Source organism: Protopterus annectens, chromosome 4.part0 (assembly GCF_019279795.1).
Source record: "Protopterus annectens isolate FY-2018-M chromosome 4.part0, PAN1.0, whole genome shotgun sequence".
Taxonomy (NCBI): domain Eukaryota; kingdom Metazoa; phylum Chordata; order Ceratodontiformes; family Protopteridae; genus Protopterus; species Protopterus annectens.
The window spans coordinates 625,603,792-625,627,039 of record NC_056733.1 but is presented as its reverse complement, the minus strand read 5'-3'; the positions used below and the strand labels follow the sequence as shown (position 1 = coordinate 625,627,039).

Below are 23,248 nucleotides of genomic sequence, written 5' to 3'. Positions count from 1 at the left end.
TGGAATTTACTTTTTACTGGTGGTGTTTTCCCAACCATATACTATACCCCTATTTGGGGGCTCCTGACATTTGGGGCAAGAAAAACTGATGTAATGGCGTCGGCTGCCGGTTTTTATACCCCTGACCACCTGACGTCATGGAAGAAGCGACAGCATCTGTCACAGAAATACTAAGACTCTGGTATTTGGGCCGACTGAGGGCTACCTGCAGGCAGATAACCCAAGTGTGATGACTGCAACAGTGAGTACGTTCAAGCATCTACATTTATGGTAACTGTACACAACTGTACTTGCTGCAAGATGAAGAATGATCCCCTGGAAAGAAGGAATTTCCTCCCACTGCCATCTGTAACACTGATGAATGATTTTCAGAATCCATTTGTCTGAAACGATCTGTTGCCAAAGAGAAAAATGGAGATTCAGACTGGGCCAGGTGGGAGGGGTCACAAGGTCTCTTGAATAGTCATTTGGACTTATTGGAGTGCTGGTTTTGAGAGGTTTGTGACTTCTTTTTAAAACCTCCTTGCCACTTCTTAAATGCCTGTCTGACTGAATTCTGTTGAGACTGTTTATTCTGTTTTTGCCAAATGTTTTATCCCTGTGTGCCATGGAGCTAGCTTGTCATAGTGACCGACTATGGTTAAGACAGGTCATCTTTACAAAAAATATATTTATTTGATTATTTATTGCTTTTGTTTGCCTAATTATTTATGTGTTTTGAATTTTAAGTTTGGTGCTTGTTTCCCCATGTGTATGTGTTGACATTTCTGGCATTGGTTGGAAATAAATTCTGCATTAAATTGTGCTTGTTTGACAAGCAACACAATGTTTTATACAGTAAACTCTCAGTTAACTGGCACCCATGGGGATGAATTGAATAAACTGAACAGAGAGAGACTGAATGCACGTATGAAAGCAGAAGCAACTGTGTGAGAGAGATCGGAGAGCTGTTTGAAAGCTGAAGAGTATGTGTGTGAGAGACTGGAGAAGGAGTGAGCGAATGCATGTACGAAAACTTAAGAGACTGTGTGTGTGAGAGATCAGAGAGACAAAATGTGCAATCTGGTGCAAACTGACCGAGTCAACACTCGCTCCACGTTTTAGTGGTTTGACTTGTTCTCAAGTTGGGGAGAGAGAATTTATTTGTATCTTCCTTTTTAAAACTCTAACACTAAAAATGTAAGGTATGTTTCTGCGAGGGAAGAACAAAGTCCAACACATGAAAAACTGAATTGTTCATATTGTACTGTATTTTTTCGATTTTTTTCTCGTAGCTTGAGAGTTCTGGTTAACTGAGAATTTACTGTATATGTTGAAATATTTATTTTGGTTACACGTTTATTGTTAACTGCTGTTGTCTTTTTTATCATGTGGTAACATATTAGTTAATAAAGTTTGCCTGTATCTCAAATGTCCATTTGATATTCTCACACATTCATTCAGGCCAGGGTAAAAAAAAATCAGTGTTAGCAAAAATTAGATACTAGTCGTTGAGTACTGTATCATAACATTATAACTCAGAAGGAAAACAGTATGAGAAAGCAGGCAATAGGGAAGACCTCAAAGGAGCAAGTTAGTCTCCACAAATTATGCCTATCTAGTAGATTTTCCTTTCACAGTCTACACTGCCTTTAGTATTTGGTGCAATAGGATTTGCCCTTAGTGTTGGGAAAAATGTATTCATGGCCAGCTACTTAACTACCTACAACACAACATCCTCTCTCCAAGCCAGCATGGATTTAGGACACAGCACAACCACCACTCTTATATCCGTATTGGACACAATCAGCCATGCTTGAGAAGCAGGAAGCATTGTCGCCACACTATTTCTTGACCTTTCCAAGGCCTTCAGTAGTGTTTCCCACCTTCTTCTCCCTTTCCAAATCCTCCAATTTAGGCACATCTCCCTCCACCCTAAAATGATCTTCCAACTACCTTATAGATAGACGACAAGCAACCAGATGACACCAATCCTTCTCTCTATTCCTTAATGTCAAAACTGGAGTCCCACAAGGGTCCACACTTTGTCCACTGTTTTTCAGCATTTTTATCAATGATTTCTATACCAGTACCACCCAATATGCAGATTACTCTGCCATCATTTGCGTGGCCAAGTCCACTTCAGAACTACTGACACTCACCCAAAATGCCTTCACCTCCACCGAAACCTGGATGTATAATAACCATTTAGCCCTAAATGCTGATAAAACCAAACTCATGATATTCACCCCCCCCCCCAAATAAACTATACCCTAAACCAAAAAAGAATTTACCAGTCACTCACTTAACATTTGCATTGAAGTAGTCACTTATACCAAATTTCTAGATGTCATTATAGACGCAAACCTAACTTTTGACCAGCATATTAACACTAATATCAAAAAAGCCCATCAGAAATTAGGCATCCTTTACAGGCACAAACACTTCCTCACCTATGCTGCATGACTATCCCTTGCCTCTTCCTTTCAAATTCTATCTTTGCTGCATGGTGCACTACTCCTTACAAATATACAATCCTCTCATAATTTTAAACTGGACTCATGCTACAATAAAATCGCAAAATTTGTAACCAACGCTAAACACTCCTTCCTTCACTGTGTATCACTCCAATGTCTAAACTGTCTGGAACTTCTCCAACTAACCACTGCTAATAAGCTAATCTGCAAGCCTTCTAGCTGTGCTGCCCTCTCCTGTTTGTTTACAATGTATGATGCTAATGGATCTCTCCGATCTGTCAATCAGATGCTCCTTAATGTAACAAAACCTACCCTTTCTGCTAGTCAAATGCGCTACCCCTACACCATCACCAAGTTATGGAATGCTCTCCCTCCATCAATTAGGGCTACTAGCAACCCTGAACACTTTAAGACATTGTTGAGACAACACCTAATCTCCCATTGGCTAAGTACTTGCACCAGCACTGACCGTAAAAAAACTAATATTCCTGGCAGACCTAATTTTCCAGCTCCTCATTTTCCTCCCTGTCTCACTTATGCCCCGTCTCTTCATACATATATTCAGTGCTTCCAACTTACTAAGTTCTGATATGAGCCTCTCATCCAAACAAAATCTATCTATATATCAACATTTAGTTAACTTTATCCTCTATTTAATCTTGCTGCCTACATAGCAAATTCTCTAAGTCTCTACCTTACACTGTGTCTAACCAGCTGCTACTCTCTATCATTTCCTGTCTACTGCAGTAGTGGAATGCTCACACATATATTAATAGTTCTATGTCATTGATTGACACTCACGTTTGCCTTGTATTTTTAAAATCAATTTTGTATTACTCACTGGAACACAGTATTTTTATACCTTGTATACTGTCTATTTTATTTTGTCACCTCTTTGTAATTAGTATTCTGTATCATGTCTCTTTTTGACACTGATTTGATTCTGTAGCTTTATCATGCCTGTTTTGTTTTTGGAGCTTTTCTCCCTGTGACTGTACTGAAAATGGGCTCACTCTGGCCCAGTAGACATCCTGGTAAACAAATGCAAATAAATGAATAAACAAGTAAATAAATACTGCCTTTAGTTTTGGGTACAGTATATACTGTCCTTAGTATTGGGTGTACTGAAAACTGCCCTTAGTATTGAGTACACTGGAAACTTCCCTCAATATTAGGCACACTAGACTTGGCCCATAGTATTTGGTACACTAGACACTGCCCACAGTATCAGGTGGATTAGATGCTATCCATGGTATTAAGTTAATTAGTCATTACTAGAGCTGCAGGCTTTACCAAAGTCTCTTTCTGCATCCTTATAGCTGATGCATTCATGATCCAGTAAGACTTGCCTCGTAGCGGCCGACAACAAACTAGTGAAAAATCTTAGAAACAGCACATGCCATGTAAGATGTATAAGTATGTATAAAAGCTCAAAATATAGCTGTCACCATGCCTAGAATTCATTAAGCAGTCAAGCCCCTCATGTGAGAACATGCAGTTCTTACTAATTCTTCCTCCTCCCTGCTTTTATTTGTGTGCTTTGCCTATCCCAGAGGCTCGGATACTTTGTAGTACAGATGGACATCTTCACATACTATTATACCAGACATGCAAGCATGCATTACAGCAGGCAAACCTCCCTCCAAGCTGTGAAAGCCCAAGAAGTACTTAGTGACCTGATAAGCCTGGCAGTCTCACCTGTACCGAAGGCAGGACCTACAACAGAGTCACCAGTGGGGGTGGGGGCAGTGGCATTGTTTACCACTCCACCAAAGGAGATGGAGCCAAGAGGACCCCCCCCCCCCCAACTGTATATACATCCAAAGGAATCTCTGCATCATTATATTGGCTTCAGTGAGGCTCCTTAAAGAGTAGGCAGATCTTGAAAAAGCAATTAATGATACCTGGATTGATGTAGTAGTAGAGTAGGATAGGAGAGGAGAAGAATATAACAGCAAAAGTGGAGCAGACAGGTTTTAGTGTGTGTGTGTGTTTTATATATATATATATATATATATATATATATATATATATATATACATCAAAGTGGAAAAAACACGTATACTAGTGTGGAGATTAGACAACAAACGAGATCTGAGGTAATTTGTGGATGGTAAGGGAGTTAAATATAGGTAGGGAAGGAGTCAGAATGCTGGATGTACCAAGCCTGGATCCAAGTGCGGTCCAAGTTTCATTCATTGAACCAGATGAAAGTAGGACAACATAGCTCTTTTGTTATGGTGAGCACATGACTTTCATTTATCTACTCACTCATCTAGGACAGCATTACAAACCTTGATATTTTCAGTAGATTCTTAAGAAGAAAAAAATTGAAATTCCTTCAATGTTAAACTATTTTTTTATTAAAAATCTCTCTCTGTCTTGGGTCTATTAGGTTACAATGAAATCTATGAGCTTTAAACCCATTAGCTTTTACATGTCATCACAAAACCTGTCACCATCAACCTTAGATATGACCTGTACGTATTACCCTTTATTTACTTTTGATCAGTCCACTTTCATTTGTAAATCTGTACAAGTTAAATTGCCTGTTAATTTCTGGGCATCTGAGTTTTGTTACTGTAAAAAACGTATAATAACCTTACATTACTGTGACCTGCAGGTGAACCCTACCATTAAAAACAAATCTAATAATCCAGTTTAGTTCTCTTAAAAAGCTGCAAAAGCTGACTCCTTACCCAGCTGTGATAACAGGGAAAAATAAAGCTGTGATAACAGGGAAAAATAAATAACTTCCAGGTGCATTATTTGATCATTTCCAAAATGATGCAAGTCAGAATATCAAAATTTCTTCTCATTCTCTTCAAACAAATATCCCAAGTGTAAGTCAGTCAGTATGATTTATATCCTTATCTTAACTGAGTTGACCCATATTTCCTGAACTTATATCCAAACATTATATTCTTCAAAGTCACAGCAAATAAAAATCTAGCCAGGAAAAACAGTTATGTGAACTGATTTTAGTTAGCCAGGTCCAAGTCATTCTTCAGATAGATCAGGAAACTTAAATTGTAAATATCTGTAAACTAGTGACCAATATACACCTTACTTTGAAGCCACCTAACATTTTTACAGTGACTGATAAATTTCCTAAAATTTGTACCAGTCATATGCTGCATCTTAGTTATTGCTAAGCGGCACAGATAAAATTAACAGCTGTGTTCATCGTCATTTGCACTTGGCCTCTACATTGCTGTAAATCTGGCAATATTTGTAAGTACATATTGTAGTAAACCATAGAAGCCTTACTGTTATAAAATCCCACATGTCAAAGCCCTCAGTTATGATAACAAAAATATGAAAAACTGGTGGATTTACTACAGAACATCCAACTGTGATTATTAACTTGTGAAGCAATCACGTGTTACTTTGGTAGTAGCATTTTGTCTTTCCACTGCATATATCCAGATCAGAAATGAAGTAAGAGAGTCTCCAGCTCTTCTTTACTCTGTGAAGATGGAGAGCGAGAATCCCCATCCAAAACATAAAAGCCAGTTGTGAACTAAAGCTCAGTATCGTACTTCTCAACCTCTTAGTGCAAGAACCCCCCTGGATTAAGCACAAATTATCAGGGGACCAATGGCCCGAAATCAAGAACAGATTTATATATTGCTCTTATAAACTTAGAAAGTTGCTAAAATAACAAGTTTTACACTAGCATGCCTTTTCTGAAGGATATGAAGTTTGAAACTCAAATGTCTATCATTATCTAGTGGCTTTCGTCCACATTAATTTTCTAGAAAACCCTAATTTTTAACCCCTTTTATTAAATGATCACTTAGGATGTAGGCAAACATACATTAAACATTTTAGCATCTTTCCTTTTACATACATTGTACATCACATATCTTTCTTTACAAGTATCAACAGCCCAACATTACATAATGTGCTCAATTCCTGCTTTCCCTTAAACCTCACTCCTCCACCCCCCAAACATTGTTCTGCATGTATTATTCCCACAATTTCCATTTATTTATATGCACCTTCCCTATTCTAAAAATCCTCTTCCAGTTCTTTTATCTCTTTTATAATCAGTACTTCAAATAGAGTTGGCTTAGACGTTGATTTCTATTTTCTAGTAATTGCTTTTTTGGGAGTCAACACAATTAAACTTAGCAAGCCCTTACTGTGTCTTGGCAGTCCAGTGTGTGTTCCATATCAAAAGAATCATTTCCTGAGTTAAAGCCATTTCCTCATCCAATATTTCTGACAGAGTATTCTTTAGGGAATTTGTAAAATGTGCCAACACATTACACTCCCAAAACATGTGCTCCCAGATACCTCTTTTTCCCCATTACATATCCAACATGTGTTATCTACCTGAGGAAAAGTTCTTTGAAGTCTGTTTGGAGTATAAAAATGCCTTTGCAAACACTTCCAAACAAAAATCCTAAACATTCTGTACGTTTTGCACACTTGGGAGCCGTATGTTGTTTCTTTGTTCCCTTATAAATTGCTTTTCCAGTCTCTCTTCCCAATCTTTAACCTCCTCTGATTGATTCTTATAGTTATTGTTCAGTATTTTATATGCCCTTCTAAAGATGCTTTGTTTAACAGCAGCTTCTGTTCTACATTCAGCTAAAAACTCTACCAGAGCAGGTTTTTCACTTTGGATTCCCCTATCCCTTTGCCTGTACTCTATCACTCCCTGGTAGGGAAGGCAGTCAGCGGCCTGCAGTCCAAACATTGTCTTGGTCTCATCCCACTCTGTTACCTTTCCATCTTAAGTTATTTGCTCCTAAAATCTTGGTTACTTTGTCAGTTTTCCCAGTACATTCCAACTCCCTCTTGCCTATTTTCTGAACTACTCCTTGCAGTCATCCTTATTGGTAAAATCTCCTTTCTCCATTTGTGTGTTGGCTTGTTTCTTGGAAAACGTTCTGCTATTTTATGAATATAATATTCTGTGTATCTGTGTAGTTTAGTATTCTCCTCTGGCAATTTTCAGCCAAAATCCCACTCTCTCCTTATTTCTTGAACTCCCCCCATCCCGCTTCATAATTATTCTTTTCCATTTTGAATTATAACTTTTTTTGTTACATACATCTATCTATATACATATTTTTTTCATTATTTTTATTACTATCTTGACTGAAAATGTGCTTGATGCATTATTGTATGAGGTTTTATCTAATGTACATGTAATTCTGAATAATCAGTGTTAGTGTTTTGGTTTGTGGATTTCGACTGAGATCCAGTTGTATTCTTGTGTATACTGATTACACACTTACTTTAGAACACATCTCACTCTTTTATAGCATTTTTAATTAGATAATGCATTATCTGGTTATTCAGTGTCCTTCTCTAACCAGTGAAGGCAAGTTAACATATACACCATACGACTGGATGGTAATCTTTTAGCTTATTCTTATACATATAATTAAAGAAAGTCTTAATTGTGTATTTTAATGTATATATTTGTTTTCTGCCAATCATTGAAGCACTTTTAATATATTTATATATTTAATGTATTTAATATACTATATATATATATATATATTTATTATATTTGTTCTAACAGGTTTTTTAACATATTTTTTAAATATATTGGTTTTAACATAATTGTTTTTTAAAACACTTGCATCTTGCACTGCATTGTGTAAAATTCAGCACAGTATACTTGGGTGTAAAAGTTTACAAAAACTTTAAAAGTGGATTTTTTGTGATGTTGAAAAATTTCTTTGTCGCAATAATCAAGTTATTATTCAATTAATTATTCAATTAGTAATGTATTTAAGGCATTCTACCATTTGTAATAATGGATTCTGATGAAGTCTTTGTGAGATAGATGAAAGCGCGCTCAATCCCAGTTCTGTTTGTATGTCTACGTTTGCTCATTAAATCTATTATTTTATTTGAAATAACGAGTGGCTGACACATTTGTAGAACACTATTCTGTAGTGTTCCTGGAGTTCGAGTACTTGTTTGGAGGGTACCCTTTATGGTAAAGCCAGCGGAGGTGTTTTTGTTTTGCTTACAATCTTTTAGCTTAACTAATAATGTTTTATTATATATTCTTATTTACATTTTATATGTGATTGGCTGAAAGATTCTTTTTAAGAAGCTATGTAATTCTAGAGTTTTAGACTTAAAGAAGGGTTTTTACCCAAAAGCAGCGCTTGTCTTATGTAAACATTTTATCTTATTAAAGTATTTCATTTATGTTCATTGCTTTGGTGGTTTCAGTACTTTGTTTTTGAAGTTCATATATATATATATATATATATATATATATATATATATATATATATATATATATATATCTCTATAGGGTCCCTATTAAATTGCCTAACGTTTCAAAGTTCGAATGTCATATGGTCGACACCATATGATCGAACTTTGAAATGTTCGAAGGTGAAAGGCAACGGCTCTGTACGCGAAGAATGGGAAAATTTCCCTTTTCTCCACTGAAGTGTGGTCTCGGAGTTGGTATATTAAAGTAGGGGGTATAGGGGGAGTGCAGGGGCTTGCCCCTGCTCAGAGCGTTAAGGTAAGTTTTTTTTACTTTATTATATATTTGAGGTTTCAAGTTTCACTCATATGTTGTCGAACATATGAGGTTAGAAATTTTGAAGCTTCGAATATATAATATAGACTATATATAAGTTTATATATAAATCCCTGTCTTTCCGTGTGTGTGTATGTGTGTGTGTGTGTATATATATATATATATATATATATATATATATATATATATATATATATATATATATATATCCCATCCTAATCTCCGAAATTACAGTTCAACGAAACTCAGCTGAGACCAGTTCTCCGAAATGGCAACTACACCAAATTCTCTATTTTTCTAGGGGTTCAGGCCCCCCCTTCACCCCCCCCCCATGTGGAGGGCTGTGCTCCCTACACCCCCTGAAAATTTTATATATATATATATATATATATATATATATATATATATACATACACACACACACACACACACACACACACACACACTCACCCACCCACAACAAGCTGTACACCTACCTGCATGAAAGCACACATTCCAAGGACATGAAGATCGACAAAGTGCCGTTTCGGAGTAGTGTAGCTTCAGCGAACTGTAATTTTGATGATTAGGATGGGAGCTATATATATATATATTTATATATATATATGTGTGTGTGTGTGTGTGTGTGTGTGTGTGTGTGTGTATATATATATATATATATATATATATATATCTTTGAGCCTAAACTGTATAACTCTAAAATATCCCTTTAAATCCAAACCACCCTGTTCTTTTGGAAGGCTTAACTTGCCTCACTTAACTCATGCCTTCTTTCACCTCCCAGGTAAATTCCTTCAAAGCTTAATTAATTACTGTCTACAACTTCTGTGGTGGATAAAATGCCTGACCTGTATATAAAACTAGAGAGACTGAAAACATTTTCACTGCTTGTATCTTACTATTCATGTTTATAAGTAAGAGCTTTCAGTTTCTCAATATTTGTATTATCTTTTTAGTCTGTTCCTGCACATCGTTTACTGCCATAAAAGAAGCCTTTTAATCCATAATCTTAAATAATTCATCTTACTGTGTCCTCAGAAATATGGGTATTGCTGAAACAATTTGTGTGTGGATACATAATTTACAGCTATAACCTTTGTTTTATCTTCTTTAATTTTATATCCTGACAAGACTTGAAACCAACTCAAAATATTCTACAACACTGAAATGTCCTCTTCTGGATTTATCAGGCTCGAAATAGTATGATAAGGCCTAAAGTTTATTTTATTTATTTATTTATTTTATTCCAATGACTCTAAGTATAAACTAGAAGACAAAAGGGAAAGACGGCGCCCTGCTTTCTCTGTTCAAGCACAATTTATCAGAGAGGAATTTTCTCACTTTTATTTCTTGCTTCCAGTCCTTCAAATATCCTCCTTATTAACCTTACTATTGTATCATGGAATGCAAATGCTTTCATTGCCATACTCTTAAATTCCCAGCTTACTCTGTCAAATACTTTCTTTGCATCAAGACCCACCAACAATAGCAGCACTTGTTTACTTGCAGTTCCCCTCTGGATTATCATTGTTCTTTTAGTTTTGTCAAATGTTTGCCTTTTCTCCACAAAGCACATTCATCCATACCTATCAGTTTTGTCATCACCTTTGCTATTATTTTAAATAGTATAGACATAAAATACTTTATAACCATGGTATAAAATTTAAATGGCTCTATATGAAATTGGTTTGATGGGTCATTACCATCTTTGGGTAATACAGTCACCACAGCTTTCTTCCAAGTTGCTGGTACTCCACCCTCCTTTTAAAATACTTTTGAATAAAATCGTCAAGATCTTTATCACTTTCTTCCTTCCTAATTTCCAAATTTCACCAAGAATAACATCTGTTTCCTGTGACTTTTTTGCAGATTGATTACGTCACCATTTTTATCTCATCTTCTCCTGTCTTAACTATTGAAAACCACAAATTTTTTGAGGAACAGACTAAAACGTATGATGCAAAAATCTGGTCATTCTGAGAAAATCTGTACAGTTGAGAGGTCTGCTAGTGTCATCCATGTCATTCTGCACTTCTGGCTCAGAACATTTTTCTGACTTGGGATTGCAAACAATCTCCTTAACAGATTGAGAGTTTATAGACTCAACTCCCTGGGAAAGTGCACGTTCAATTTGGCAGGATACTTCCACTTATGTTGACAACATTCTTTGGTGACTTCTGCAAGCTGCACTCTTTGCATAGACATATGTTCTGAAAAGTCATTCCCTTCTACCCTACACTGCTTACCATTGTTTCCAAAGTTGCCAAAGTACACGTTTTCTCATACCTAGTCCCAGTCCCAGACTGAATCAGTATTACTTCCAGTTTAGTTCCCTTTTCAAGACCTTTGTGCTTTGAGTCCTCTAAGTCTTTGCAGAAAAAAAATGTATTCCACAAGGCCATATTCTTTTTCATTTACTCCAAACAATTAAGTTCTTTCTGTCCTTAATACCTGTAGTACTTATACATGTCATTGTCCTGTTTTATTTCCCCCAAACCACTATTTGTAGTTTTGCCATTTTATCTCATATTTCACAGCTTTACTGTTGCATTTTCAAAACGGTATTCTAATGATTTGTAAGGGGCTCAAAAACCTCAACTCCTCCCTCTATTTATTTTATATAAATTACTAATTTAACTGACAGTTGTTGCAGCTCCGACTGAATGACTGTTACTGATGCTCCCACACCAGCCAGTCATGATTTTAGGGTATTTCCCTTTTCCTCTGCATCTTGATCCAATCAGCTTGAAACCACATGGTCCACCAGAATCTTGGCCAGTTCTTCAGTTATCACTTCAGTTTGTACCCTTTTCTCAAAATGTTCTTAGTAAATTGCAACAAGGCTTGACAAACTAAGAAAAGAGTATGTGGAATCCTTTAACAAGTAAAGGTGATAACAGTAGACAAAAAATAAACTTTTAAATGGATTGATTGAAAACTATAAGCTCCCTGAAGCACCTCAGCATTTTGCAGGATGTTCATATTGTATATGTTTTGATAACTGTTCTTATGCTGTACTTAAATGTGTTTGCTTTAGCGTCTCTGGTGGGATCATGGTTTAAAAAGGAACCTCAGACCAGCCTGTCTACCTGCTTAACAAACAAACAAATAAAATCTTGCATGCAGAAGGCTGTCAAGTTTATCTGACAGATATAGCTTTATAAGAAATTACAGTCCGAAAGCAAGTGTTTTTTAAACACATGTTTTATTGTCTGTGCAGATAACATTAAAGTGAAATAAAGCTGTAAAAGGAATAAATCAGGTGTTTAATGTTGGATTTTAAATTGTAGTGGTTTTAAATGTTAAATACGTAAGCATCATCGTTGTGGTTTACATCATGGTATTTACCTCACAAAAGATTGCTATAATGCTTGAATATCTAGCTAGGTTGTTGACTTTATATGGATTCCACTTGACCTTTAATGGATATTCATTTCTGCCCTAATATCAAAACATGGAATAAGGATATGATGGGAAGTTCTCCATCTTTGCCATTCGGCTGTTATTTAAGCAAAGCAGCAACACGGTGGTAGCTTTTAATTTCCTGTAGAAGGAATCAGGAGAGAATGATAATGAACTGGATGGATGATCGTTGAGGCTTTATCTTCTGGAGATCTTCAATCTATACACCATGTCTGAATCTGTGGTAAAGCTTCATTTAGAGCAAACCTATAGAGGGGTGTACACTCTCTTTTATCAGCTTGTACTCTGTCTATGGCATAGGTGTCACTTGAAAGCAAAGGATGTTTTGCTACCACCATTTAATTCCTGTCATTGTGACATATGTTTGCAAAGTCTTTATAGTTCAGCATTTTTCTCTTTTTTTTTTTTTTTTCCAGCAGGAAACTTTTCTTTTGGTTAAAAAAAATTGTTTGAGCCCCTTATCAGACTTCAAGTAGCAAGTCCAATTTGTTTGCTTATAGTGTGCAATAAATCTGTGATGACTGAATGCTGGTCTATTGGTGTTTTCCTTTAACTCTGAAGTTGAGTGACCACGGAGTCTGTATATATAGTACTCACTACTTGGCAGTGGTCGGGACGGCTTGTCTCCTACAAAAGTTGCATGTGATTTGATAGATGACTTTCTCCTGTATGTTTTGTAGACCACAAAGTAGTTCTGAATAAGTTAACATATCTTTTATTAGGTAGGTGTGTGTGTGTGTGTGTGTGTGTGTGTGTGTGTGTGTGTGTGTGTGTGTGTGTGTGTGTGTGTGTGTGTGTGTGTGTGGGCATACATACTCATGCCTACCTACATTCAGCAGTATACAAAACATTATCAGAATTTGGTTGGTGGATGGTCAGTGCTGTTAAATGGTTGACAAGCAAGACTGCCTGTTGTCCCTTACAGAGATGTGCAGTTTCTATTTTATAGTTGTAAGTGAAATGATCCATTGTTGCACTTTCTGTATCTTAATTCCTTGTGTTTGTAAAATCTGCTATATTGTTTTATTCTGCCTGCTTTGCAGATAGTAAACTGGTTAATATAGATGTTGTTGTACTTCTGTAGGTTTTGGAATCCCAGATGAAGATGGAACGTACTGACAAGGAGTCATTAGAGTCTTCTCTGATTCGATATGAAGAAGATGCCAGAGAAAAAGACAAAACTCTTAGTGAACAGAAAGCGGTAATTTATTGCTATTTGATAACTGAGTGGTGAACTGGTCAGTTGGCTCTTTTCACCCATGACCTGGGCTCAGTAGAGCAATAGTACAGTGTAAGAAAGAACAATACATTATTACATGTCAGTATTTAACAATAGTTCAAAATTATTTAAAACTACATATTGGTATTGATAACAATACTGTATTTGTAAGTTTAGTTTAACACTTAGCATCTCATTAGAGACAAGAATATAATGAATATAGGTCTGTTAATATTTGTTCACTGGTAATGTTGCAGCATTTTGTCTTTCTTTACCAATATTAGATTGGTAGTCCTGTAAGAGTATAATTTAAAATGATCTTTGGTCAGACTTTCAGCAGTGAAATGTTCTAGATAACCATCTCTCATTCAGTAAGGAGACCCTTAGTGTTATTATCTTTATTACACTTTGGTTATTGATTACACTCTTTAGGAGTTTTTTCTTTTTTTTTTCTTTTGTGTGGTGGACTTCATTTTGGTTACGATACAGTGAAAATATTTAGTCCACTTATTGTAACATACAGGCCAGGCTTAGTTTTATCAACCAGAGGAGAGGTTGTGGATAATTAATGAATAGGTATAGGAATTTGTTTGGGAGGAGAAAAGGTCATGAGTTAATGAGATAAACTAATTTGTCACATAGAACAGGGTGGTTTAGGGTTACTTTATTTTTTAAGGAGTACTTTAGAGCTATGCAGTTAAGGCTTGTATATGTAACTCAAGCAGAAAGTTATCAGCATGGAAAAGTAAGATGGAACTTGTGGGGGGGGGGGCAGGGTTTAAGAGATAAAGTGAGATTAGGATTTTCGATGCAAATCCTTAAGGCATATAACCATGCAGAATATTCTACTCAAGCTAGCGGAAAGTACAATAAATAAATACATAAATAAAATAACTAGATCAATTTTTTAAGAGCTAAGCCAGCTAGACTGTCATCTTCACTTTCTACTTGGTTGGTAAAGCTTGTTAGGAACTCCTCTATGAATAGAATTTGAAGTGCATTATGACAGCCTTTATCAAAGTTCAAATTGATAGGGATGCCCTCCAATCCCTCTGTTTCTATGGTGGCAGTGGTAGGTCTCTTGCCTTTGACTTCCAAGCTCCTTCCCTTGGTCTTTTCTTAGCTCCAGGAATGTTGAAGCAATGTTCTTCCAGTACCGTCTGCACTGACATTGCGACAGCTTGACCTTTTTAACTCCACCTCCTTTGGTTCCATCGCTGTTTAGTCCCATTCTCTTGATGTGGAGAGGGACTTGGCACTGAGGTCAACCTTTAATGCTCATTGATGGTGTTTCCATTGATGGTGTCAGGATCATTGGTCCTCATCGAAGTCTTTATTGTTTGATCTGTCAGTGCTAAAACCAATTTTGGAGTCAGTTGTGGTCTCTGGGTAAATGTTTTCAACTTTGGTCTGCTTTTGTGTAGGTGCCATGTACAATGCTGATCTTGTTGGCTTTGATAGGCGTGTCATCAGCATTAAAATACTTGAAAAAGTTAACCTATCTACCCTGTTTGTCAGAGTAGATACTCCATTGACCTCGGCTCCACCCACTGATGCCCAACATTCTCAAGCTTTAAGCACTGATCATGTGTACTAACTTCTGCATTTTAATGACACATTTCAGCTTGCTCTTTTTGAATGGGACTACATCAGCAGTCATTTTTGCCTATAAAAGATGGTATTGAGGCAGCAAGAAAGCATTGTATGTCCCCATCAGAGATAACAGCATTCTAGATCTGTTAGGTTTCTGCACTCTCAGAAGACAACAAGGACACCATTGTCTGTCTTGCTCCAGATACTATGATTGCCTTCAAAGAACTGATACCTTGTGGTTAGTTATAGTAATCCAAGAAGAATTCAGTTAAGAATATTTGAAAATCTCAAAATCTTGACATCATTTTGTAGGGATAAATAAAACAAAAGATAATACAAAAACTGAGATAGAAGGCTCCTGCTTATGGAGAATTTGAGAAACTGGAAACTGCTTATTATGGATAATGGATGGTTAAGTTAAATAACAAATGTTTTTAGTCTACTAATTTTAATGTACAGGGTGAGCATAATTTTATCAACCATAAGAGAGGTTGAGGATAATTAATGAGTAGTTAGAGGAATTTATTTAGCATTGAAAAAGGCCAAGACTTAATGCGGCAAGCTGATTCTTCCCATATAACAAGGTGGCTTAGGGTTATCTGACTTGGAGTACTTTAGAACCAAGCAGTTAAGGTAACGGTGTTGGTACTGATGCTGTAAGATGATTGCCCTTATTGGAGTTTTCATTGTTTGAACTGTCAGTGCCCAAGCCAGTTCTGGTGTCAGTAGTTGTATCTGGGTAAATGTTCTCTGTTTTGGTGCTTTTGTGTAGATGCTATATTTGATGCTGCTCTCACTGACTTTGAAAAGCAGACTGTCAGCACTCGAATACTTGGAAAACTTAACCTCTCCACGCAGATCTTCAAAGAAGACACTCCATCAACCTCAGCTCCACCCACCAATGCCCAGCATTCTCAAGCTTTGGTCACTGATCGTGACTAGAGATGGTAAGTTTCTAAAGGCCATTGTAGATATCACCCCTCTGGACTAGATACCTATTTTAGTCCTTCAGAAGATTCTTTCCTCTGAATCTGCCTACAAAGCGGATCTGCAAAATGAGGCAGTAGACTCTCCAACAGTGTCTCTCACCACAGATTCAGACCTGAAAGAAGGGGAGGGATTTGCTGATTTCCATCCACACTGCAGCTGATGAGACAGAGAGTTACTTGGCCCATAATTCCCCCTCCCTTTCCTTAATGAAGAAATTATGATATAGACGTTTTAAAGTAGCTTAATCCATCTTTGGACCACATTATTGATCTGGTCATGGAGAGTCTTGATGAGAACTTGATTTAGAAAATCCCATACTAAGGAAACCTGTCGAAATGTTTTAATCTCCTAAGGACAGACTATATGGGAGTAAGGTGCCCCTTGCAGAGTCCATGATTTTTGAAGCAGTTGTCTGGCAGGAGCCCTCTGATGAGATCCCAGTGGTCCATCCATCTAGTAGAGATTCAGGGCAGTAGATCACATGTGGAAGCATATTTTTGCATTGGGTAGCTTGGTCATATGCACTTTTAGCTACCTGATGCATATGAATTTCTTCCAGAATGAGTTGGCTGGACAAGCCCAGTACTTGCTGAGAAGAAATCCAATTACACACACACACAAACACCTCAAGACACAGATGTTGACTGTGCTGTATATTTCCACCCTCTCCAGGTGACTGCTGCATAGTGCAGCTGCTTTAGTGGCCAGATCTGCTGGGTCAGGTGGCATGATTAGGCTTAGACTTTGTGATTTTATAGAAATCTTCCGGGCATCATTCACTCATGCCCATTTCGATGGGTTGTCATTCTTTGGACCCACTGAGAAAGAGAAGCTGGTCAGGAGCAAATGGGAAGGAAAGACTCGGTCCACCACTAGAGTTAAATTAAGATCCGCTCAGAGATCCCTCCCAAGTAACCAAAAGGACCCCAAGAATTTATGGAACAAAAACATTTGATCATTTTCCTGATTGGGTCCCTTCAGTGGATGCTGCACTAGAGGTAGACGTAGTCTGAAGAACCTGGGCTAATAGTCGATTTCAAAAGAAACAGCAGCAGAACTCCCTGAGAACTTGTTTGGCTTTCCCCTCTTGAAGAAGTTAGGAGTCATCTCTCCCTGCACAAGGAAGTGTGGTCAGCCATCATGCTGACAAATGGATCAAGGAGGTAATATGCACATGCTATACCATTTCTTTTTTGAAACCATCCTCCCAGCTATAACTAGATCTACCTCTCTGACAAAAGCGGTTTCAATAGCAGAGGTAAGGAGCCCTGTCTCAAAAAGAGCCGTCCAAGAGGATCCATCAAATCAGAGAGGATACAGTTTTTTTAAGATTCTTTTTGGTTCCAAAAAAATGCATGACATCAGGATAGTGCTGGATCTCTGTGGCCTGAATCAGTATGTTGAATTCTGGATGTTCACATTGCTATACATCCTTCTGTGCCTTCAGGAAGGGGATTGGATGTGCTCAGTAGTCCTTTAACATTAAGATTTTTAAAGCTTCCACAAGGTTCCTGCGCTTTCAAGTGGGAACCAATCATTATCAACTTTGCACCCTGCCTTTCAGTTTCACCACAGAACTCAGTGTTTGCAAAGTGTATAGCAGTGGTCACTGGTCATATGAGATTTAGGGGAATACACATTTCCTTTTACCTGGATGACTGTCTCCTAGTCTCTACCAACAGGGTGTCATTGGTGAAGGCAAGGAATTATTTATTCCAACCTTTTCTGTCTCAAGGGATGTCTGTTGAAGGGAGAAAATCGTAGTTGGAGCTATGATAGAATCTCATTTTCACTGAATGTCATCTGGACATGGTACCCAAGCTCTTTACATTCCCTTGTTACTGTATTCTCTCCATATTGTTGATGATTCACATCTAACTTACCCCCTGCCCACATGGTTCTCAAGGCACTAGTCCTGATGACTGCTAATGTCAATCTGGTATCCTGTGTGAGAAAATGACTACATTTCCATTCCTCCAGTTTCAAAAAATGTCTGTAGGCTGTGAAGATGGGGGTTTGATTTGTGTGTTATATACTGACTGGTGTTTAATAATACATTGGGATGTGCAAGTTGATGCTCTCCTCGTCCATGGAAAAATGGAGAGAAATATGGGGGAAGGAGAGAGGATACATATACTGCAACAGTGATCTATTAGAACATCAGCTATTGTGGTATGTTGTTACACAACTGTACTATGTTAACCATTTGATCAATGTTGCAGTAATGACTTGTACAATGATTCCCAGAATGTTTTTTGCAGAAATGATGGAGGGAGAGGCAGTCATTTGACAAAATTAATAGAACAGTTTTCTCAGTTATCCTGGCCCCTTATCCCACCTCCAACATTTGCCACACAAATGAAAACAAATATTTGACATCTGCTTGAGGTATAAAAGTACCTATGTAAACATTTTCAACAAAACTCCTTAACCATTTGAACTTTTATACATACTTGGGAGCCATATGGATGTCCTCCCATTTTTCTTTTGTAAATTGCCTTTCTAAGTCTCCCTTCCCAATCTTTTCTAAAATCCTCTGTGTCTCATAGTTATCATGAAATATGTTATATGGCTTACTGATTACCCCCTTTTTTTTTTTTTTTTTTATTAACAGACTTGACTAAATCTCTAGCAGAACTGGTCTTTCACTTAGCACTCCAGTATCCTTATCTCTTTCCCTATACTCTGATAATAATCCCTGATAGGGAAGGCAGTCTCTGTAGCCTGCATTCTACATGTCTTCTTGACCTCATCTCACTCTTTTTCTTTTCCCTCACTAGTTATTAACTCCCAGTACCTTGGTTCTTTTGCCAGTTTTCTCCAGTAAATTCCAACCCCTTCTTGCATATTTAATGTTCTCCTACTTGCAGCCATATCCATTGGTAAAATCTTTCTCTATTCTCCTGTTGGCTTAGTTCTTGAAATGCTTTCTACTGCTTTATGAATATAATATTCTGTATTTGTGTGCGAGTACATAATTAACAGCTATAGCCCTTGATTTATCTTTATTAATTTCATATGTCAAAAAGACTTCCACAACATTTAGATGTTCTTTTCAGGATTTATCAGGTACAAGATAATATCATCTACAAAAAAGTCAACTTTTCTTGATTACTATGCCAGTTATATCCTTGGATTTTTGAGTCCCTTATTTTCTTTACAATTGGCTCTAAATGTAAAGCGAATAACAAAAGGAAAGTAGGCACTTATGTTTTGCTTTATCTGCAGAAACTCAACTTATCAGAGAAGAATGCTTCCGCTTTAATTCTTGCTATATCCTGCTAATTAATCTCATCGTTGTGTGTGGGAATGCAAATGCTTCCATTGCCCTTTTCCTAAAAATCCCAGCTTATTTTGTCAAATGCTTTCTCTGCATCAAAACCTGCCAACAACAGCTATAGTTTATATTTGGCTTCTCTCTGGATCATCGTTGTTCCATTAATGTTTTCAAATATTTGCCCCCCCCCCCTTCACAGAACCAAATTGATCCATGTCTATCAATTTTGTCGACCTCTTTGCCATTCTACTAGCTAGTGTAGATGTAAACACTTAATAATCATGGTTTAAAGTTGAAATAGGTGCATATGAAGCTGGATATGATGGGTCTGGCATAATTCACCCTTATATAAATATTTCCATTTGTGCTCATTCTTGATTTTCATATTTCTCTGCTTAATACAAATGTTCATAAAATTACTGAAGTGTCATCAATGCTTCTACCGTATCTTAAGCTCCATAATAGCAGGTTTTGGTGGAATATCGATGCATGCTAGTGTAATCTTTCTTCCTTGCCAGTAGGTACTTACTACCACAGTGCTACCATTATTTGTCTTTTTTTCCTCTTCTATCACTGTTGGAGCCCTCCATCAATCAGTATTATTATTCCTTTTCCTTTGTCCCTGATATTCTGCTGAATATCATTCCTAAAACCCTTTCTTTGTCAATTGCACATGCTCATTTATTCTCAAATGTGTCTACAGCAGTATTGCTACTTGCACTCTACATTTCTTAAAATAATTCAGTACGTTTCTTTTCATCTATACCTGTAAGGCCATTTATATTCCAGGATAATATGGATAGCATAGTCAGTATTATAAAAAAACTATTGTTCCCACTTATATTTCATGAGTTTTTTGAATATGCATTTCCAGCTTTTGTCTTACATGCCCACAGTAATAATGTTTGGCAGGCTGATCATTTCATACAGTTTTCTTCTCCTCTACATATGAACATATATCACATTTTCAAGATTTTTTTTGAGGGTTCTCATTAAAATAAAACTACATTTTCAGAGCACCCCATCCTTTATTAATTTAGAGCAAACACAAAACGATGTACATCTTCAAATAAATGAAGGTTAACCCACCAGATAAGTACCATTGCTCTAAACTGACAGTTGCACCCACAGGTATTACCAAACCTAAAATTAAGGCTACCCATTCTAAAGCACATATTGCAGCTGTTTCTCCTTGCATTGATTGCTGTCTGTCCTTTTCTTATCTGTGTTCCCATCCCACATATGGAAAACGGCTTATATCCTTTCATAAAACATTAACTTTTAGCCGTAAGAAAAAAGTGCACTGGCTATCCTTAAATGAGACTAAACACTCTTCTATAAAATGCGTTAATCGTACTTGTAAAGTATGGTTTTGCTAAAAAAATGTGGCTGAGGAAGACTTGACTTTTGATAACTTTTTTAAACTTGTGAATGAAGGAATCTTTGTAAAGTTTCACTCAGGACAGAACATACATTTCCTTTCAGATGCAAACATCTTGACTCCCACTGAGAACATTTGCTAATGGAAAACAGCAAGCTAACATCCTTGCAGATAAAAGAAACTTAGCATTTTTCATGGCATTTATCATTTCTTCTTATTTTTCAAGCTTACTTACTTAAAACAAAATCTTTTTTTATACCTTAATCCAATGGCATTATTGTAGACATCAACCATTGTAGAAATAAGAGAGCTTATTGTATCAGTATGATAAAAAGCTATTGTTCCCACTTATATTACATGAGATTTTTGAATATGCGCATAATAGAATCAGTCCACTTTTAAACCCCTGTAGCCCAAGATCCCAGCATGTTAACTTATGATTGCTTTTATCCAACCTGTCTTTTCTTGTTACACTGCAAAGCCAATATTGCTTACAACTAAAAAGTACTCATTTTGCTTTGTTTACCACATCTTTAACACATAAGCAGTCACTGAAGACTCTCCTCACATTTAAAATAGCGTTGCCCATAGCAGGTCTATATTATAGTATTGAAGTTTTTAAACTTCGAATGCTGTAATATCGACACATTTTTGTTGAAAACTCAAAATAGCGAAGCCACAGAACTTCGAAATCTTACCTAGGGTAAGATTTTGGTTGTCCATTCAATGGCTTTGCTATTTACTATACTGTGTTGGGAAGGTTACGGAGTGGGGTGAGGTAAGTATGCGAACGGAGGTTAAGGACCAGGTTAAGGTAAATGTGGAAATGGATCAGGGTAAGGTGAGTGTCCGATTGGGACATTAGGGTTAGGGAGCGGGTAAGGTGAGTGTGCAGTAGTTAGGGGCTTTAGGGTTAGGGAGCGGGTAAGGTGAGTGTGTGGTAGTTATGGACTTTAGGGTTAGGGTTGGGTTAAGGTTTGTGGTTAGGTAGTAGTGTAGGGTTAGAATTATGGTTTTATTAAGTGTATGTGTGGTTTATTTACTTTGGTGTGCTTGTGTTGTGTGTTTGTGTTTCGGAACAGCAAATTTTTTCCCTGGGAAAAAATTTGCTGTTCTGTATGTTCAATATTTTGTGGTTTACATATTTTAGGTACGATGAAATAGCGTTTGCTATTTAGATCATACAATAGGGTAATATAAACGCCCCATAACAGTATCAAAAGCTGCTTTACTATATAACTTGCAGTTTGTCATGACATGTTTCGTACAAATACTGATAACACATTGGTTTACTTTGTTATTCTTTTTTCCTTTTAGTGTCCTTCTAAACATTGTCAGAAAGTGAAGTATTTGCTTTCAGTCCACTCACAAGTTTAAAAAAGTCAGCAAATGTTAAGTCTTTCTCATCCACTTTTTCTTGAAAAGCCATATTTCACAAGTGTGATTGATGATTTATAGTCTATCTATACACTAGTTTCAATGTTGTTGGTCTTCTCCCAACAGCAGAGTCTGGTTCAAGTCCAAGTTACGCTTGATTCTTGTAGTCAACTCCTGTGCTTTTTTCTCTCTCTCAATCATTTTCCTTTGAAACATTAGAAAGGGTTTCACTGGCAAAGACTCTAGGAACTTTATTCTCATAAGAATATGAAGCAAAGTCTCCTTTTTACTGGCTCCTTTTTTGTTGCATAAACTTTTTAAATTTCCTGCTTAGCCTGCATCCAAAAGTACCTTTGATCGTCCAAGAAACATATTCTGAAGATGGCTGGCTACAGCAGATTGAATGTGACAGCCGTGTCTTGACATTCCTTGATTGCTGTGATAAATTTGCTTATCTTCTGTATTGCTTACAGTGAGTAATGATTTTCCATAAACACTCTGCTGTCCCAAGTTTTAATGCTTTTCCAACAGTGTTGTCAGGATCCACTCTTACTGCTGGCATAATTACATCTATACTAATTTAGATTTTAACTGCTTTCTCATGGACAACTTTGAACCATACACTCAATGTGCCCTTTCAGTTAACAAATCTGCTTTGTAATACCAGTCAGCTGGCTTATTTGTGCTTTCATAAAATTAATGCATTATGTTCCTTATAGTTTCTTTGGTACAGCACATCTCACATTTTCTCTGCACACTGCCTTCTAACTTTACCATTTTTTTTTTTAGCAACAACTCTTCTTCAGAAGCCTCATACTTGCCAGGCATTTAATTTCAAACTCTGATTTTTTTTTCCAGTTTTATCAGATCATTTTAATATCTAGTTAAAGTATCTTCTACGGTTTTCCAGTCTTTTGTTATTTGAGTCAATGTATTCCTTCAGTGTTTCATTTATATTAATCACATCTGAACACATTTGATTTTTTCTTTCCTTTGAATTACT

The 23,248-nt window shown here is 36.8% G+C and overlaps 1 protein-coding gene across 1 annotated transcript in view; it reads left to right on the top strand.

Annotated features, from left to right (window-relative positions):
- CIT (citron rho-interacting serine/threonine kinase) overlaps positions 1–23,248 on the top strand; it is a 3,433,971-nt gene that overhangs the window by 1,415,571 nt on the left and 1,995,152 nt on the right. Inside the window, exon 19 of the mRNA XM_044069760.1 lies at positions 13,493–13,609. Within this exon, the coding sequence (XP_043925695.1) occupies positions 13,493–13,609 (117 nt within the window). The remainder of the gene's footprint in view (positions 1–13,492; positions 13,610–23,248) is intronic.